Source organism: Aquarana catesbeiana, linkage group LG04, assembly GCF_042186555.1.
Source record: "Aquarana catesbeiana isolate 2022-GZ linkage group LG04, ASM4218655v1, whole genome shotgun sequence".
Classification (NCBI taxonomy): Eukaryota; Metazoa; Chordata; class Amphibia; order Anura; family Ranidae; genus Aquarana; species Aquarana catesbeiana.
The window spans coordinates 62,139,801-62,161,037 of record NC_133327.1 but is presented as its reverse complement, the minus strand read 5'-3'; the positions used below and the strand labels follow the sequence as shown (position 1 = coordinate 62,161,037).

The window sequence follows — 21,237 nt, the reverse complement described above, 5'->3', positions numbered from 1 at the left end:
ATAACAAAAACTTTGGGGTTGATTTGCTAAAGTGCAGTTGCATTCTGAAAGTGCAATTTCTCCAGAGCTTAGTAATTGAGGTAAGGCTTCACTTTCCAAAGTATACCCAATCACATGCAAGGAAAATAAAAAAAAATAGCATTTTTGCTTGCATATGATTGGATGATGAAAGTCAGCAGAGCGTCCGCTCATTTACTAAGCTCTGGAGCAACTACTCTTGCAGACTGCAACTGCACTTTGCAAAGTGTACAGTCGATTCGTCTTTAGTAAATCAACCTCATAGTGTCTGTGGCACCAGTTAGCTAAGGTATGACCCCAGCCACCAATCACCGCTTCAGGGACTAACCCAGCTGACCTCAGACACCCACCGGTCTTACCACTACCCAGTCACTATGGATGCCATACTTAAGATGGGTCCCCACTGTTTTACCAACAACACCAGATTTAGACCCCCATCATGGACTTCAGGTTTACCTTATATTTGGGAATAATTATCTGCCGGTAAGTCACAGGTGCCGCACCGAGGGTACGAAATCAGTGACAGGCTGGAATATACGCCAGTTGTATTCTGATGCACATCTGTGTAGTACTTGCATATGGGGATGTATGCGCTGCACTAAGCTCCTTTTTTCAAGCTTACTTTCCTTTTTTACTGATACTGTACTGTATCAGGTCAACAGAAACAGAACAGGACTACTGGAACCTCCCTCAGTCTCTTGTACATAACTGATAACAGTGCAGAGGGCACAGGCAATCAACTGCCAAGATTTCTGGCAGGATCAATATGTTTTTATTTTTGTACGTATCAGATACAATATTTCCAATGGTTTATTTAAAAGGCAAAAAAGGGAACAAACAAGAGAAGTTCATTGTTAGGATTTGCACACACTTTAATTAGTCTTCTTCATTGGGTGCCGAGGGCTCTCTGGCACCCTTTCTCTGCCAGTCTTGACCCCCCCCCCCCATTGTCATTTACTACATTTACACACTGACTGTTAGTGCTTCTGTCACAAAGTTGCATCTGTATATGATTTGAGGCTGAATAAAGCTCATATTTGGGCAATGATGGAGGTGACATCTACATATCGCCTGCCTTGAACAGATTGTAAAGCATTCAGACTGTTTTCATCTATAACTAAACGCATTTCCAAAAGAATGTCAGACTCGCAGCTATTTTGTTGCCTTCTCCATAGTAGTTAATTTAATCAAATCCAATCACTTGCTTGGCTCACTTTAGACACAAAACCTCAGAGTCCACATTTTTCTATATATGGCTATGAGATTTATGACATAAATAATTGCTTATCCACGGTGTTTGGTCTAGGCTTGAAAAAACATCTCATATAACCATAAGACATCCTGCAATAATTAAAACATTGGGGAACAAAGAGAGTTGAGTTTTAGGGCTTTTTGTGTGGCCGGATAACAGATGTTGGCCCATTGTTTTAAAATTCATTTTGAATTCCTTTTCATGATTGTTAAAACTCTAGTTTATGTATATGACCTTAGCCTGTATGCAAATTGTTTTTCAGATATGTGCCTTTAAAGTGCACCTGTAAACAAGGGCAATTTTAGAAATGGATGAACAAGTAGCTAATGGAGGTTATTTACAAAAACAGGAGAGTGCAAAATCTGGAGCAGGTCTGCACAGAAACCAATCAACTTCCAGGTTTTATTGCCCAAGCTTAATTGAACAAGCGGAAGTTAGAAGCTGATTGGCTACCACGCACAGCTACACCAGATTCTGAGTGCTAAGTTTTAGTAAATCTCCCCCAATGTCTTATAAGTGGACATCCAACAGTCCAGGATTGCAAGGGTATGCATAGTCCCTGTGTTTTAGGAGGGCCTCTCAACAGTCCCAGATTCCAAGGGTATACATAGCCAATGTCTCACTGGAAGGCCCCCCAACAAACCTGGATTCTAAGGACATACATAGCCAAAGTCTGTTGGGAGAGCCCTCCAACAATCCTGAATTCCAAGAATATGCATAGCCAATGTCTCACAGGAGTGTTCCTCAACAGCCCCAGATTCCAAGATTATGCATAACCAATGTCTTGTAGAAGGGCCCTCATTAACAGTCCTGAATTCCATGGGTATACATAGCCAGTGTCTGATTTTATGTTATGATTTTTAACTGATTTTTTGTGTGAAAATGCCTTAAATGCAAGAACAAAAATATAAAATATTGTAGCTTGTCAATTCTTTGGTGTGGTGGCTGCATTCTTTTTCTTTTTTTTTTGTAATTTTATCTGGTAATCCTGTCAGTCCTAGGGTGGCAATGCTCAAATGCTTATTGTACGAGGAAGCCACCTAGGACAAGACATGTGTTGAGACTCTAGAACACCCCCCCTCCTCATTATTACAACATAAGGGGAGGTTCTGTCGTTTACAAAAAAACTGATAAGGGTCCAGAAAAGGCAGATATAACAAGTAGTTAGGAGGTTTCTGGATTTTTTGCAGGATCAACAGATATTTTTTGCACTTATAATAAAATGCTTTCAATGATATCAGCACTGTTGATTGGGAAGGGGGTGTGTTGGTAGTGGTCCAACTCTTACGTGTGCTGCCAGCACAGAGTATTTAAACATATAAAAAAGAAATCCTGGTATTCCTACCAGGATCAGAAATTGGCTAATTATGCAACAAAAGTCTACTGTAGATCTAGGTATCTATAAAATTACAAAATGTATTGGTCCCACTTCGGGCACACACTACATAGATTTAAAATGCAACTGTAAATATTGGTTCAACTTTACACAGCAAACTTCTCAAGGTTCTCTCAAGAAGGAGAGATTCCCCAGAGAAGGATGATCCTGTGGGCACATTAAGAAAAAAAGAAGGAAAAAAACACATATACAAGACAATGCACAAAAACAATCAAAAACCAAAACACAGGAAGTCCAGACAGCAGCCTACCATTCACAGTGAAACTGATATGCGATTAACTCGCATTGATGCAACAAAGGGCATGTAAAAAAGAGAAGCGGGAAAAAGGTCCCGAATTCTAGTATTAAAAAGGAAATATATTACAGTTTCACTGCGAATGGCCCCCGGGGGATCTCAAGAAATTGGTGGTAAAAACCATTGAATCAAAAAAATACAACAGAGTATTTAAACCCTATCTGTTGCAAATCATGAAAAAAAAAAAAAGATGCCAACATTGATTACTCCTTATGCAGCCTGTCTGCATTACAGCAATCATTTATGAAGCTTCAATTGGGCTTCAAGTGCTGAAATAAATAGGTAAAGTAACCACCTCCCCTGTCCTCTCACTGCCAACTGCATTATGTTTATTGCAGTTGCGCTATAAGAAGATGGCAGATGGCCGCACTGACTTCTTTTGGATAGGTTTACATTTCTGTGATTTCATCATATGCATACCTCCCAACTTTCTGAGATGGGAATGAGAGATGCCCATAAGCCAAAGTATGCATTAATAGGACACACCCCCTGCCACTGCCCCTTACAAGGAGAATTAATACGCTAAAAAAAAAAAAAAAAAAAACACAAGTGCTTTTTTACCAATACTATTCCTTTATATTGGCTTTTGAAATGTACAAATACAACAATTTAGAAATGGGAGGAAATCTTTACTACTGTAAAACACTTTTTGATAGAAAAGTGCATTTTTAATACAGGTATATACATCAGATCAAAATGAGGGACAAATGAGGAGGAGAGAGGGACAGAGGGACATTGCTCCAAATCAGGGACAGTCCCTCGAAATCGGGGACAGTTGGGAGGTATGCATATATACAACACTCCACGCTTATTATGAAGGTACTCTTTGCAATTATAACCCATAACAATCAATCACATCATCAATTTAGACAGACCAATGGCGGGTGATCATTAATTATCTGTAACTTCACGTATTGGTTTATTAAACATGTCCGCTTGTGTTTGAAAGGAACTGGGTTGCCCGGCGTGTGAAGTGACATTTACGTTGAATTCTTTGCTTTCTTTCATTTCTTGGAAACGTTCAGCTGTCGTAAATGTCTGCGCGATTGTAGAGAAAAGCTCATTTAGTTTAGTATAATGTGAGGATTAGGCAAACCGGTAACAAAAATAACATTTGATTTACATGTTTCTCTTATCTCTTTCTATGCTGTCCAAGGACTTTGTAAAATGCAGAGGTGAGTTACAGGTGCTGGAGCTGTGTAGTATCAGCTTATATAGGCTTTGCTTTAGTAGCTTAGCTGCTTTAGTAAATCCAGGCATAGCAAGCAAGTGTATAGAGATAGAATCTTTATTTTTTTTCCTTCTAACCTTTCAGATCTGAACTTGAATACTGATAAAATCAAATGCAGATGCAGAACTCTGAGAGCGTGGAAAGTGAAATAAATTTAGTCCATCATCTCATTAGATGTACAGGATAGGCCAGGGTTTCTCAACCAGGGTTCCATGGACGTCTAGGGTTCCTCCAGAGGTTGCAAAGGGTTCCTTGAGCAATGAGCAATTTCTGCTTCTCAGATAAGTTCCCACTGACACCAATGATCTTTTTAGCTATCTGTAAGGGGGTAATTCTTCCTAATGACCACAAGTGTAAGGAACATTCTTCCCAATGACAATCACACTAATGTATCATGAGTTGCAGATATAGTAATTTTTAGTAGGGGTTCCCTGAGACCAGAAAGTTATTTCAAGGGTTCCTCTGTAATGAAAAGGCTGAGAAAGGCTGGGCTAGGCTATCCTGTAATTGGCATGCTGAGATAAATAAGGGGTACATATGCACATCTAAAGGATTAAACACTGACAACACTGCAACCTCTTTCTTTCTTTCCTTGGCACATTTCCTTTCGCATATTATTTTACATACAGCACTTCAAGCTGTATTTCCCAGGATTGAGGAGCAACATGGCAATTGATTATATTTATCACAAAGGATAATTTATCTTTGAAGTGAACCCGTCATTAGGATTACACACTTGGTATAAAGTCACTCTTTAACCACTTGCCCTCCAGGAAGATTTACCCCCTTCATGACCAGGCCATTTCTTTGCGATGCGGCACTGCGTTACTTTAACTGACAATTGCGTGGTCATGCAATGCTGTACCCAAATAAAATTGATGTCCTTTTTTCCCACAAATTGAGCTTTCTTTTGGTGGTGTTTGATCACCACTGCGTTTTTTTTATTATTTGCGCTATAAACAAAAAAAGACAACCAATTAAAAAAAAAAAAAAAATATTTCTTACTTTCTGCTATAAAACATATCCAATAAGAAAACTTGAAAACAAATTTAATCCCTTGATAACTTTAGGCCAATATGTATTCTGCTACATGTTTTTGGTAAAGAAAATCCCATTAAACGTATATTGGTTGGTTTGCACAAAAGCTATGGTGTCTATAAACTATGGGATATATACTGGAACATGTATTTATTTATTTTACTAGTAATGGTGGACATTAGCGAGTTATAGCAGTACTGCGACAGACATTCGGACACTAATTGACCCTTTTTGGGAAACCAGTGACACTAATACAGTGATCAGTGATAAAAATATGCACTGTCACTGTACTAATGTCAATGGCTGGGAAGGGGTTAAATATCTAGGGCAATCAAAGGGTTAAATGTGTGCCTTGCCAGTGTTTTGGTGTACTGTGGGATGTGCTTTTACTAGAGGAAGTAATGGATTTTATTCCCTGCTTTGCGGTGAAAGAAAATCTATTACTCCCTGCTGACAGGACAGGGCTCTGCCTTGTTTACATAGGCAGTACTCTGTCCTGTGTAAATTCATAACGATGAAGAGGTAGGTTGGAGAAGCTATAAAGTGTACTTAACATTACAGAACAATTACAGTTGAATGTGACAGGCTACTACTAGCTAGGAGCACGTATTTTTACCTTCCTGGTGACCTATGAGTCAACACTTCTGAGTATGTGAAAACTGCTCCACTCATGGAATATCTGCTCCGCTTGTGGTTCCTCTGGCTCCCACATCACTACAGGCCATGCAAGTCGACAGGAGGATCCACAGTAGGTGACAGATGTACTAAATATCTCAGAGGCAGGGGAGTTTTAACTCACAGGTTGCTAGAAATTGAACTATACCTGATCTTCTAATACAGGGTGGCTTTACATAAAGATCCTGATCCTGATGACAAGGACAATAATGTACCTATAGTTACCCTACTGTTTTTAAACTGCTGTAGCAGTCACTTCCAGGCACATGCACATGGATTTAAAGTGTCACACAGATCGGACAGTGCAGCAGAGGTGGACCCCAGGATGTAATGAGCGGGACCGTGGAAAAATGGCAGCAATTGCTTCAGTTACAAGGACCCCTTAGCATAAGAGCAACTGCTCCTGCCAAATGATGACCAGCAGCTAAGGGTGTAATGTGCATCACATTATCTTTGTGCATTTGTGCATTTGTGCATTTGTGCATTTGAGCACTTTTGAAATGAGCACTTAAAAACCTCTTTCTCTTGTGAACAACATTACACCCTTGGCTGCTGGTCATCATTTGGCAGGAGCAGTTGCTCCTGTGCTAAGGGGTCCTCTTAGCTGAAGCAATTGCTGCCATTTTTCCATGGTTCCCCTCTTTCCATCGTGGGGTCCACCTCTGCTGCACTGTCCGATCTGTGGGACCACTGACCATTCTACCTCTGGTTACATGCGGTATTTGTATATGCATCCTAATCTCTACTACCCATATGACATAAAACCTCAGAAGAAGGACTATGTTTGGTCCGAAGGTGTCTACCCCAGTATGTACAATTGCTAGCTCGCCAACTCTCTATGGGCAGGTTGTTCAACATACATGTAGCACCCTGGTGTTTAGGCAGGGTTGCTCCTGAATTTACCTGGCTAATTGTTGAGGATCAATTGATTTCACACTAAGTCTGTAATTGCTGCACTTCTCTCTTTTGCTGCTAGGTGGCCAGGTACCTGGTGGCATTAGATATGAGAAGGGCAATGCAAGGTCAGATTATGGGTATATGGGGTATCCCTGCCAATGGGTAGGGGTTTTCTTAAATCCCTTGGCCTGCTCGGAGAACCTATATATTTGGGTGAAGTCAGGTGATCAGTGTTCTGTGCCACCTGGACGACTGTCTGTGTGGATATGTGTTGTATTGCCCGGGCTGCTAGGCCAGAGTTTGGGCCTATCCCGGGCACATCTGGCTGCTAGGCTGTCTGAGGGCCTATTCAGAAGCAAGAAAGAGAGCAGCGCAATGAGTAGCTGAAGCAAGTGCCGGAGCAGTATTCTCACCAACCGGGGACGGTGAGAATCGGGAAACCTAAGTGAGTATCAAGCCAGGGATCCAACCAGCGGAGGTGACGCTTGCAGAGCAGCCTTGTGTGTCAAGCCAGGGACTGAGCAGACCAGTGGAGTTATGCTTGAGAAGTATCTGGAGTTCCAAGCTAGGGACCCAGCAGAGAAGCGGGGGTGAGACTTGAGAAAGATACTACAGTGAAGATTAGAGGAGCTCAAGGGATTCAGTGGCAGTCAATCATCTAATCTAGTGTGAGAGACCAGGAGCTCAGTGAGCTTAAGAACTACAAGAAGTGATTGTAGTGAAAGCGAAGGAACTGTTACAACTTGTGTAAGAAACTGTTAAAGACTGTTGCCATAGGAGACAGCATTCGTACACATGCAGATGTGGCATCTTGCTGGATGCCTTTCCCTGCATAGCTGTCCTCTTGTTGAAGTCTCGGAGTATGCCAATTAACATTGCAACTACCTAAGGGTGTCCTGGCCCTAACCCCCTCTCCCAAAGTTCTGCTAAGAGGAATAAAAATCCCTTTGCATTCAAGAAGTGTCTGGCGCCCAATCAATCTACCTTGTATTACAACCACTATGCCTTGTAACCGATCACATACAGAAGGATGTCAGCCATATTTGGCCCTGGAGGTTCTCATTAGACTGAAGGAGGCCTGGGACCTTGCTACATACAGATGCATTTATTTGGGTATATGTATCTTGTTTTTATATGATGCTACTTATTGTTCCTATTTTTATATGATGTTTCAATGAAATAAAACGTACTATTTTTACCTAGATACCTGGTCTGCCTATTTAAAATCCATGAGGGGTTTTACCGTGCCTTGAGCACTAAGTTTTTTCTTTTGTTCAATATTGGATTGGACAGACCAGGTTTTCTGACTATACACTTGCCAATTCCTCCTTTCTTTACCTCCATCACCAATGCCATCTTCGCCATTCAACACTTTATTACTAAAAACTCAATGGGCAGTTGAGATCCTCCAAATGAAGTTTTTAATGGTCAATGGGAAGCTTTAGTGCTGGAAATGGGCAGACCTTAGCAATGACTTGTGTCAAAATGAATCACGTTTCACTAGGACAGAAAGTGAGAGGAAATCTTGAAGCGGGACAAAGACAGCAACCCCCCTCCCAAATCTGCTTTTTATTGTTGTCTGTGTCCACATTTGAGATGTCCTATTATTTCTGTCCTGGTGGCAATGATGTCATCTCTACAGAAAGCAAAGGGAAAATTTGCACCAAGCCTCATACAACAATAAAAACCCACACAGAATATGAAAAAGTGCAAAGTCCATTATCTATATCATGCATTTTTTTTTTTTAAATATGGATAATGCTCTTTGTTCTTTTTTACATTCTGTATCTATGTATTTCTTATTTATGTGTAGCGGTTGGTTACCACTAGTTACTAACATTCACCAAATCACCCTGCTTCCAGACCCCCATCTATCACCTCTGAGACAGTGAGCAGTCATTTGCGTAGTTTTATTGCGTTTATTGTGGGTTACAACTTGGTTAAGGTAAAGGAAGATATGGGATGCTCATAGCACTTATTAAATTGTCATCACTTCGGTAGAATATTGATTAGCAGCTTTAGCCCTGAAAAATGATGCACTTCTAACATTCACAGTCTATTTCCTTTGCATATCTCCACTGCAGACTATTGCTCCTCTTCCTCCTCTGCACTGACTCCTGCAGAGTATCACTCTTCTTCTTCTACTGCAAAACTGTTAAATTCCTGTGGCTTCACTTCCAGTGAGACAAGAAGGGATCACTCTGAATAACCCCAACTTGCTGGCTATACTTGTTACTGTAATAAAGTCTCTGAATTATGCAAATTAATAAGCCAGAGGCATACAGTACCTCTCCCTGGCGGCTCAATGAATTTGGTAGCTACACAGTCTTTTGGAAGGTATTACCAGAGTGCTTTACCAGGTCAGAGATACTCGGTACCTCTCCCCGACGGCCTAGCACGCGGTAATAAGCGGACTACTATTCCCAGCCAGTCCATAACTGCAAATGCTGCGTTCCCCGGCCACAGCATTCTGCACTACTCTCAACAATTCTCCTTTTGCTTCTTGCACACTGACCTTCTCCAAAGCACCAGTCCTGTGTTCCCCGGTCACAGGACTTTGTTCTATTCTCAACAGTCCTCCTTTGATTTCTTCCTCACTGACCTTCTCCAAAGTGCAAGTCCTGAGTTCCCCAGTCACAGCAGCTTGACACCAACTCCATGGTAAAAGGTCTTTATGCAGGAATCCATCCTAGCGGCTCCTCTGGCCCTCCTCTGCGCTCGGCGCCGCCCCCCCCCAACATGGGGACGCCCTGCAGCAGCTACCTACCACTCCATTATCCTTTCCTGCACCGTGAGAACTCCCCTAGAAGCATGTGACCTCAGCTTATATGGGAGGCCTGCCCCCTGCCAACACTGAATGGGAATTGGTCAGAGCTCCTCACATGAGCTGCCTGCCACTCAAACCTCAGGTCCAACCTCTGTTCCAGAACAATCTTCCTGAAAGCAGGGGAGGTGCCTCTGAGTCAGAGCACAGGTTATCACACCCACTACTACACTAAACACTCCCAGCCCCAAATCAAAACAAACAGGCCTAACCTAAAGTACAGGCCCGTCTAAATTTGCCTACATTGATATCTTAAACCCAGAAAAATCCTATTTTAGCATCTACCTAAAGGTAGAGGGTGCTACATATGTTTTGCACTATTTTGGCAACATTGTGACATCATTATGTATGTGGGTTGCCCTTGTTAGCTAATCGTTTACACTGTGTATATAATGTTTGTTTCTGCTTGCCGTTGCCATCATTATATTGCTTGAGAAAGGGACCTGCGAGCGGTTTTAAAGTCATCCTGACATCTAAAATGAAATGATGGTGGTTATAGGGAAATGCATAGCAATTATCCAAAATGACTGTTTGACAGAAGGTCTGAAAGAGCAAAAAGGGGAGAATGAAACGGAAAAAAAAACAGAAATAAAAGTTGCTTCTGCTTTTTATTTCTATCACACTATGGGGTTGATTTACTAAATCTGGGGAGTGCAAAATCTGGTGCAGCGCTGCATAGAAACCAATCAGATTCTAGGTTTTTTTAGTGAAAGCTTAATTAAACAAGCTGAAGTTAGAAGTTGATTGGCTACCATGCACAGCTGCACCAGATTTTGCACTCTCCGGTTTTAGAAAATCAATCCCTATGTTTCTTTTAGAAAGGAAACTTTCAAGGTCCCAAAACATTGGTATGAACTCTGTGACCTAATGTTTAAAAATAAAACAATGAAACAAATGTCCTGGAGCGCTAGTAAGTTTCTATGTTTTATAGCCATAAAAACCTGACTACGATTCTAATTCCCCGTACACACGGTCGGATTTTCCGACGGAAAATGTGTGATAGGACCTTGTTGTCAGAAATTCCAACCATGTGTAGGCTCCATCACACATTTTCCATCGGATTTTCCGACACACAAAGTTTGAGAGCAGGCTATAAAATTTTCCGACAACAAAATCCGTTGTTTCCGATCGTGTGTACACAAATCCAACGCACAAAGTGCCATGCATGCTCAGAATAAATAAAGAGATGAAAGGTATTGGCTACTGCCCTGTTTATAGTCCTGACGTACGTGTTTTACGTCACCGCGTTCAGAATGATTGGATTTTCCGACAACTTTGTGTGACTGTGTGTATGTAAGACAAGTTTGAGCCAACATCCGTCTGAAAAAATCCTAGGATTTTGTTGTCGGAATGTCTGATCAATGTCTGACCGTGTGTACGGGGCATAACACTTTTCACTCTATCCAAAACAAAAAAAATAAGGGTTTTGGCTAAAATAACTCTTCAAAATCCATGGCAGGAAAAACAAGGTAACAGCAGTTATGTGCCAACATTCCAGTGTAGTTTCTGTTCACTGCCAATCTTGATATGGGGCAAACTCCTTCTACAGTTAGGCCCAGAGTAAGAAAGCTAAAGGAAGAGTAGATGCAGGGCCCACACCTTTGGGTTCCTAGGGGTTTGGCATATGGAGTGGTTAAAGAATTTAAATTACATTTAATTGGAATGGTCTGTATCTGGTTGGTGGGACAGAAATGAACAGGGTGGGCTTCAAGGGATGGTACATTAGAGATTTCATGCAGTCTTCAACCAGAAGATTGCTGACATCAAACTTTTCATTCACACCCCTTTTTTGTTTCTTCTTTTCTTTTGTTACTTCAGATTTTAGAGCATGCTGATAGTGGGCTATCCTTGGTAGTCATAACAGTTGTCAGGGTAACATGGTTCTTGAAGGCAGTCAATATGGTCAAATGTAAATTGGGTAGGGACCCATCTTAAGTACAGCACCCCTTATTATGTATGGTTGAGTGCCAGTGAACTGGTGATCATTCATGGTCTGTGGTACAATTGTCTCTAAGTTGGTGTTGTGCTGCTGGAGGCCTATCTCACAGGTTTACGCAGATACTGAGTTAAGTACAAGCGCCTCAAAAGAACCTTGGGCTCCATTCTTTTTGTATTTGATTACATTATGTTGTTTATACTATTTGTTTGTGAAAGACTGCCATTAAACTTGTCTGTGTCACGTGTTGGTTATTTATGTTAGTTGTTGGGTAGTGGAGTGGTGCCCAGGCAGTCTGAGAGACAAACGATCTTTAATAACCTGGTCATGAACTGGTTTAATTATCACAGGTGTTATTATAGGTGTTTACAGGAACCATGAAATGCCTATGTACGCAGTACTGTTAACCTATTATGTTCTAAAAACATAATAAAATAACATTAATGCTTCGTACAAACGATCGGACTTTCCGCCAACAAAACCGTGGAATTTTGTCCAAAGGGTGTTTGCTCAAACTTATCTTGCATACACACGGTCACACAAAAGTTGGCCAACAATTACGAATGTAGTGACGTACTAGACGTACTACGTGGTTTTTCAGCTCTTTAGCGCCACCCTTTGGGCTCCTTCTGTTAATTTCATGTTAGTAGAAGTTTAGTGAGTGTTGATTCGCGCTTTTCTTTTCGCGTTTTTCATTTTGTGCTTTTCAGTTCGTTTCTGAACGGCCGTTCGTCAACCAGGCATGTTGTGGAATTGGAAGAGATAACATATTATTAATTATTGGCCTTGGAGTTATTGATTTGACATTTTTTTTTGGTTGAATAATTATTGATTTGGTATATTTTCTATATTTTTGGATGCATAGAATGTACTTTTTGGTTAAATTCTATTGGCAGATAGCATGTCAATTTTTTTTTTAATGTACAATAAAAAAATTGTGGAGAATAATACTTGGCTTTGTGTTTTACTTCAAATGACAGTTTGGGAGTAGGCAGTTACATTTTAAAAAATACAATGTAAAATTACCAAGGGACACCAACATAGTTGTATCTTTTATCTTATAAACTACGGGATAATGGTGTTGTGGTAACTTGCACAAATAAAAAAAAAAAAATATATATTATTCTTGATATCACTAGAAAAAAAAAGCCTTGGAAAATTTGTTTTGCAATAACTCCATCAGTATCACCAGCAAAGCAGCTTCATTCTTATCCCATTAAAGAAGAAGAGAATTGTGCGCTGCATTTGAAGATTTCATAATTTGCCACGTCACGAATCTTAATTCTCCATTACGAACGCTAGTTCACAAGACCGACCGCTTCTGTTTCCAAGCATGCGTGTTTGTACTTTGGACTTTTGTCCGACGGACTTGTGTACACACGATCGGAAAATCCGACAGCACACATTTGTTGGCGGAAAATTTGAAGACATGCTAGCCAACATTTGTTGGCAGAAAGTCCGTCAACAATTGTCCGATGGAGCATACACATGGTCGGATTTTCCACCAACAGCCTGACCTCCAACATTTCCCATCGGAAAATACAATTGTTTGTACGTGGCTTAAGACTTTTGTTACCTCCCATGTTTTACTTCTTTGTGCCCCAGAGCAGTTCCGGCATCTGACTGTAAATGATGGTGTTTAGAGGGCAACGAACAGCAATTATCAGAAATTATTGTACAACAGAGAGTCTGAAAAAAAAACCTGAAACACCAGTTGCTTCCTATGGATGATAAAAGTAATATAAGATAAAACTACTAATTGCACACACCGATTAAATCCCCCCCCCCCCCAAAAAAAAAATACTAAGAAAGTTGTAATTAATGAGATAAGTTATTTTTGATTTATACTGACCAGACTTTTGGTCTTAAAATCTTGGCAATGGACTAACCGGTATCTGGAGAGTGAGGATTTCATGGAAGAATAAAATCTGTTCTGAAAAACCACAAATGTGTTACTCTTTAAAGATATCTGTAGCTAAGGAGAAATGATTGTTAATTATGTTCTAACAAGACAGTTTTATCATTTTCTTTTCAAGATCAACTCTGTCCAAAACCGATATTTAATTGTGTGTGGGCAATGACAAGGTGAATCACATTCTGGCTTTCCTTACTATCTGATTGGTTAAGTTTGGCTTAGACAGTTTTGTACATTTTTTTTCTGCACATTGTATATTGCCACCTAAAGAGGAATGGCAGGTAAGGCATTTTTTGCATAGTTACATTGGACCAGCTTTAACCAATGCAACTATGCATATACCGTAGCCATGGGATCCCTCTAGAAGCTGAAATAAGCACATCTAGTCCAGTAACCTTCACTAACTTCCATGTTCTGTGCCGAGTGCCCTCCCTGCTGCATTGTGAACACAGGCCACTCATCATGGGCACCATTCAGAGAACACTTTGCATCATCTCAATTGATGCAAATCTTTCTCTGATTGGACAAGGTGGAGAGGTGGGGCGGTGATGCCACCCGCCAGCTAGTGGACATCACTGGAAGAGCGGTGTCTACTACAGTGATTTCCAGCTTGTAGAGGGTTTCCACAAGCTGGACCAATGTAACTATGTAAAAAATGCCATACCTGGAATCCAGCTTTAAATTGGAACTCCTGCGCCCCCAATGCCTCTTTAGGATTTTTGAACCCCTATGTATAACTTTTTTCCTACAGTCTTCAGGACAGTGATGTCACGGGCCCTTCCCCTTCTTTGCTAGCAGTGGTAGACGTTCTGTTCTCCTGGACTGAATGGTGGCCAAGTAACTTTGCATGACCACTAATCAGTCCTGGAGTACTGTTGGCCAAGGCTCTGTGATGATGCGGGGGGCGGGGGCGTGTTCACAATAGCATGGTACACCATTCAACCTAGTGTTCTGCTTTAAATGGTTTAGTATGGAATACATTTGCTTGGGACATGGAATTGTCAATGACCTAGTATCATTGGTGCTATTGTTGGAATTAGAGTAATTTCCATTTTGATAATAGTTTTGGTCTTGGAATTATGAATTTGAGAGTTTTTATGATTTTGAGAGAAGTATGATTTTTTGGTATAGGGTTACACTGAGAGTACAGGTTGGGGGTTTGATAAAGTAAAAGTAAGATCACTAGAGTACACCATTGCACCTTAAAAAAGCATGTTTATTACTTACCTTGTTAGTAAGCGGTGAGTCAATGGGCACCGCTTCCTGTGTGCCAGATGTCAGATGAGTGCTCAGGTACCTCCTACCATCCGCTACATCACTCCTGTGTCCTGTAGTGTGTAACCAATTAAAGCACTAGATATCACTGGTCACTTTTGCCTCACGGATTGATGGATATAGAGGTACCAGTAAAACCAAACACACATCCTGCCTTTATATAATATATACTATGTTTTCTTTTAGGGGCATCAGGACCATGAACTGGAGTCTGACACAAGAAGTTTGTCTAGGCAGAGACGAGATGTTTCTACTGGTAATACAAATCATTGTTATAATAATTATAAATGGTATTGTCTCACGTATTACAGAACCAGTTTGTCACTGTAATGATGATCGCCCTTTATTGAAAAACATTCAAGGGAACATGTCATAAGATATACTGTATGTGAGGGCTGAATTCTGGAAATGTGTAGACCAATAACTCATTATTAAAGTCAGGGTTATGCAAGACAAAATCGACCTGTTTCTATGTGCAGTATTTCTATATTGATAATTTATCATGTTTGTATAATGTGGTGTCATCTAGATCAGCCTTTGTTATCCAGGGTTCCTCCAGAGGTTTCCAGGGGTTCCTTGAGCATTGGGCAATTCCTGCCTCTCAGATAAGTAACCACTGACACCAATGATCGTTTTATCTAGCTATAAGGTGGGATTTTTCCCAATGCCAACAAACGTGCCAACAAACTTAAGGAGCATTCTTCCCAGTGATCCTCACACTAATATACTGTGAGCTGTAGATACTGTATAACAATTATTAATAGGCTTTTTAATTAAAATTTATAATTTGGCTTTATAATTATCAATAGGAGTTACTTGAGCCTGAAAAGTTATTTTAAAAGGTTCCTTCATGTTACACATGTTGAGAAAGGCTGGTCTAGACAGATTAAAATATTTGGGAGAATACGTTTAGGTGCTCATGTATTGTAGGATCAGGGCTTTTTTTCAGCTGGAACTTGGTGGAACTCAGTTCCACCACCTCTGACTCAGGCCCTCTGCTCCCTGCTGACCACTATTACTTGAAAACACAAAAGCCCAGTTTTATGCTTACACGTGGAAGTTTGTTCCCCAACAGCTCCCACAGATCAAATCTCCCGAGTGGCTCCCACTGAGTGAAGGATGGTTACAAGGGAGATGCAGGTACACGGGGTGCAGTGCAAATGCCAACATCACCACTGGATGATCTCCCCGCAAGTGAGAGAGGTGGAGCCAACTATAGTATGCAGGGAGGTACTAGAGCTGGCTGGGTGCTTCAGCTCAATACAGCAACAAAAATAAGACATGTGGAAGATGGTGGAGCTTTTAAATAGATGGGGGCAGTAGAGGGGGGTTGTATGCAGAGGTCAGAGCTGAAGAGGGGTAATTGTGAGATGTGGATGAAGGATTTGTGGAAGAAGGCTGAATTCTGTACTCTGTGTGTAGGGCACCGCTAAACTCTGCACTCTGTATGCAGCGCACCTCTGAACTTTGCACTATTTATGTAGCACACCCTGAACTCTGCAGTCTGTGTGTAACCCCCTCCCTGAACTCTGCACTCTGTACATATTGCACTTTGTACATATTGCACTCCTGGTATTTAATGACCCTGTTAAGACCCTCCCACTGTTAGTGAAATTTGACCACACCCACTATTTGATGCGGTTTGGAGGGTGTGTGTAAGGGATGGGGGGGGGGGGTTGTGATTCAGTTCCTGTACCTATTTTCTGAGAAAAAAGCCCTGTGTATTATGTATTAGCAGTGCAGAATTATCCTGTAATCAGAGTGCTCGTGGAGAGCAGTTTAGTGTAATAGCTCTTGTCATGGTATTTTATACACAATGGAAGATCGGGAGAACTGCTGACATTTCTCTTGATGTATTTGTTTATCATTCAGTCAACAAATCAGTGGGCTGCACATTATATTATTTACCATATCATGTCCTATGTCTCTACCCAGCTCCTCAGGGGTTAAACACATTCCAATTCAGACCAAAAAGGCCAGCACAGAGAAGCCTTAATACAAATACACCTCTTTATTCCACATACTCCATCATCTTGAATAAATAGAAGGTAAGTAGTACAGCACGTGAATTATCAGATAGCAGCATATCAAGTTGTACTACCTACTGCCGATTGAGGATGATGGAGTATAGGAAACAAAAACATTATTTGCATGTAAAGCCAAAATGTTTCTTTATAATTTTAGGCTATGATTAGAAGCTCTATTGGGTCGTTGGCCAGGGTTGGTCACGAAAGCTTACGGTGTATGTGCGCCTGGAGTGGCAGTCTAGGGGTGTCTGAAGATCACTGTGAGTGAGGGTCACTTTGATTTAAGGCATCATGGTCACTGCACTATTACATGCTTTTTTTGCACCTGCCTCCTGGGCCGGGCCTTTTGGCTGGGACCGGAGGAATTTTTTATTCCTGGCCGCAGGGCCTGGCCGTTGTATTGCACAATGGCCACCTTTTCACTCTCCCCTACTCCCTTTTCCCCCGCTTTCTTTTAATTTATTTCCTTTGTGTGTCACTTTTTGTATTTTTGTGTGGTACACGTTTTGCACTGTGTGATGAGTAGGGTTGCAGGTCCTCGGGCGTGCCCTGAAAGTCTTGGGAGGGGATGGACATGGCCTTCTGGCTTGGTTAACCCTCTCTCATGGGGTCTCCCTTCGGGGGAGCCCCACCGAGTACTTGGGGGGGTCTGTTTCGGCAGTCCCTCCAGAGAAAGGGGTCCATCTGGTTTCGGCCAGTCGGACCAAGTGTAAAGTACCCTTGTCCCCGTCTGGAGCCTAACCCCCCCATGGGATTCAGGCCAAGGTCCTCTGCTTTTAGAGGGCTTGTGTACCCGTTGCACTTTTTTGTGTTTCACTCTTTATGTTTCACGCCCCATGGGCTTTCAAAAAAAAAAAAAAAAAAAGCTCTATTGGGTGTTTTTATACTATTTTCTTATTGGGGAAATTCATCCTCACTATTTTTATTAAAAGACCACTGTCTCTGGTACAAAAGGTACCAGAGAAAGGTTCCAAAAAAGAAATCTAATACTTTGGAGTTGTCACTGGAACAGGAGAAAAGGAGAAGTCTTTCAGTGGGGAACAATTGTCTAAAACTGGTCATAAACGTTTATTTTTTTCTCATTCAGCCTGCTTCTGGCTGAAAAAAAAAAACCAACTATCGATCCCCCCATCCACACTAAACAGGACAGACAAATCTCTGTGGATGGACAAATCTCCGACTGCCAGCTGTTGTATTCTGACAGGCTGTCGAAATACATAAACAGTGACTGCAGCCAATTGGCTGCAGTCACTGTTCGACCAACTTTTTTCTAACAATCTCCTTTGAGTTCTCAATCTAAGCTTGTTGAGCCGGGTGGTTTCGTCAGAGACAACCATGGCTCAAACTGCGTCTGAGTTACAGGAATTGACCAAAATTCTAACCATGTATGGCCAGTTTTAGAGAGGGGTTTACCCTTGATTGGTGAGATCTCCTGATGTATCTCTGGACAAGAAGTGAAGGGAAATTTCCTCATTGGCACACAGACAGGTTTCTTAAGCATTGCGTATTCTATCCAGAAAAAAGCTTTGGCTTTATTTATACATTAAATTCAGATTTTGTTTACCATCCTTGGGTAACAAGGGCAATGGGTGTTTTAATCCCATATACTTCAGTTGAAGCAAAGGATATTTATTTTTAAATCTTGTATTAATTGACATAATATTTTAATATTACATTCAAGTTGTTTTATTTTTTTATGAGATTTCTCTGTCTTTGTGAGTGATCCAGATGCCCATCCTATGTGTCTATTGTTGATTGGTGTGCTTTTTTACGGTGAGACCCAGTGGTTTGGAAATAGTAGGGGGGGTGCATTTGGATGGTGTTAAAAAAAAAAAGCAAGCTATTCTCCTTTCTCCCCAGTAGACTCTTCTGTGTTCATCAAGGGTTGTGATGCATGCATCGCTTGGGCAATGGCATTCATTTCAATTGCTCCCAGTGGGAGTTCACACAGTGAGTCAGGCAAAGTTTCCATATGGACAGCTTATGTAAATGTTGTTATATATTTAAAATTTCAACCTACCCGCTAATGTTCCCGTGTGTGTGTGTGTGTGGGCGAGGGCTACAGTAAACCCAGAGATGAGGGCGGGGCCTGGAACCAGGGAACACATTAACCACTATTTTGCATAGCTGAAATTCAGGGACATTCAGAAGATGAGTGTATCTCTAACGAAGCGTATTTGGCAATGCACAGCCATATATACAGTATACTGTAAGAATGCTACAGTGAATGAAGAGTCACCCAGGAAGTAGGATATATATACCCTCTTTTTCATTTAACATACAAACATATTTCTGTATGACATTTAAGATACTTCTAGAAAAATGATCATGACATTTAAAGCTAATAAAGTCATCCTCTTCTGTGGCTGCATGAATCTACTCACAATTAAACATTACAAGCTGAAAATTTAATTAGTGGTTTAGCCGCAAAACAAATATTAGCTGAGGAAATTGACACAGCGTACAATCTAAGTATTTCAAATTAGTAACATGAGATTATTATAGGGCAAAGCAGCACAGACAGCAAAGCTCAAGTGCAAAGTGCTGTCACTTAGACTTATGTCTGCTGAAGTCAGGCCACCAATAGATGGATTTTGATTGGTTGCTGTAGGTAACAGACAGATCTACATATGTTGTTTTATGAGTTTGCTGTAGGTGCTTCTGTTTGCACTCACAATACAAAAAAACATACTGCTAGGTTCAGCAGTGCCAGATCCAGATGAAGGTAGTGTGTACACTAGTGTGAGAGCAGTAGTAGGGACTTGTGATTGGCAGCTCCTGGGAAGGGACTGATATTAATTGTGCTATATAGTCTGGGGGGGGTTATTAAAATTGGAGCACGCAAAAACTGGTGCAGCTCTACATAGCAACCAATCAGCTTCTGGGTTTTTTTTTGTCAAGGCTGAATTGAACAAGCTGAAGTTAGAAGCTGATTGGCTACCATGCACAGCTGTACCAGAAGTATATAAGGGTGTAACTACATTCATGACAGACCATGTATCTGCTTTGGGGACTGGAGCTTGTGTGATTTACAGTATATGGAGGTAGTAATAGTGTTTAACAAATACATTTGAACAAAATGAATGCTTCAATACTCTTTCTCTTCCCTCCCTCCTCCCTCTCTCCCCCTCTCATTTTACCTCCCCCCTCTCTCTTTTTTCCTTTCTTCCCAATCTCCTCTCTCTCCCCCTTTCTCTCTCTCTGTCTCTCCTCCCCCATCTTCCCCTTTTCTCTCTCTCCCTCCCCCCCCCATACCCTCTTTTTCTCTGTATCTCTCCCTTTCTCCCCCTGTTTTCTCCCCCTCTCCTCATACCCTCCTTTTCTCTCTCTCTCTCCCTCTCATTCCCTCTCCTCTCTCTTTCCCCCTCCTCTCTCTCTCTCCCCCACCCCCCTTTCTCTCTGTCTGCCCCCCCTCTCTCTTTCCCCCTCTCCCCCCTTTTATCTCTGTCTCTCTCCCTCTGCCCTACCTCTCTCTCCCTGTCTCTCCTTTTCTCCTCCCACTCTTTCTCCGCCTCTTCTCTCTTTTCCTTCCCTCTCTCTCTTCCATCTCCCTCCTCTGTCTATCTCTCCATCTTCCCCCCTTTCTATCCTCCCCCTGCCCACCTCTCTGTTTCTCCCCCCTCCTCCTCTTGTTGCCTAGCCCCCCCTTCTCTCTCCTTAACCCACTTCCCCCTCTATCTCTCTGCCTCTCTCTTCCCCTTCTCCCCCTCTCTCTCACTCCCTCTCCACCCCCCCTTTTCCCTCCTCTCTTCTTCTCTCCCACCCCCCTTCTATCTTCCTCTTCCTATTTCTTATCCTCCCTCTCTCTATCCCCCAAATTTCTCTTTACCCCTCCACTATACCCATCTTGCTTTCACTTTCCCACCTCTCCCTCCCCCTCTTTTCCTCTCCCCCCTCTCTTACCCCCCTTCTTCCTCTCCCTTCTGTCTTATCCCCCCACTCATCCTCTCCCCCTCTTAACCCCCCTCTCTTCCTCTCCCCCCTCTCTTATCCCCCCTCTCTTCCTCGCCCCCCTCTCTTATCCCCCCTCTCTTCCTCTCCCCCTCTCTTCCTCTCCTCCCTCTCTTACCCCCCTTCTTCCTCTCCCCTCTGTCTTATCCCCCCACTCATCCTCTCCCCCCTCTTAACCCCCCTCTCTTCCTTTCCCCCCTCTCTTATCCCCCCTCTCTTCCTCGCCCCCCTCTCTTATCCCTCCTCTCTTCCTCGCCCCCCCTCTCTTATCCCCCCTTTCTTCCTCTCCCCCCTCTCTTATCCCCCCTCTCTTCCTCTCCCCCCTCTCTTATCCCCCCTCTCTTCCTCACCCCCTCTCTTATCCCCCTTATCCCCCCTCTCTTCCTCTCCCCCCTCTCTTATCCCCCCTCTCTTCCTCTCCCCCCTCTCTTATCCCCCCTCTCTTCCTCGCCCCCCTCTCTTATCCCCCCTCTCTTCCTCTCCCCCCTCTCTTATCCCCCCTCTCTT

The 21,237-nt window shown here is 42.1% G+C and overlaps 1 protein-coding gene across 2 annotated transcripts in view; it reads left to right on the top strand.

Annotated features, from left to right (window-relative positions):
• Window positions 1–21,237, top strand: part of LOC141139298 (adhesion G protein-coupled receptor F5-like) — a 291,803-nt gene that overhangs the window by 171,563 nt on the left and 99,003 nt on the right. For both annotated transcript variants that reach the window (XM_073625271.1, XM_073625270.1), the window contains exon 3: window positions 14,939–15,008. In XM_073625271.1, coding sequence (XP_073481372.1) covers window positions 14,939–15,008 — 70 coding nt within the window. The remainder of the gene's footprint in view (window positions 1–14,938; window positions 15,009–21,237) is intronic.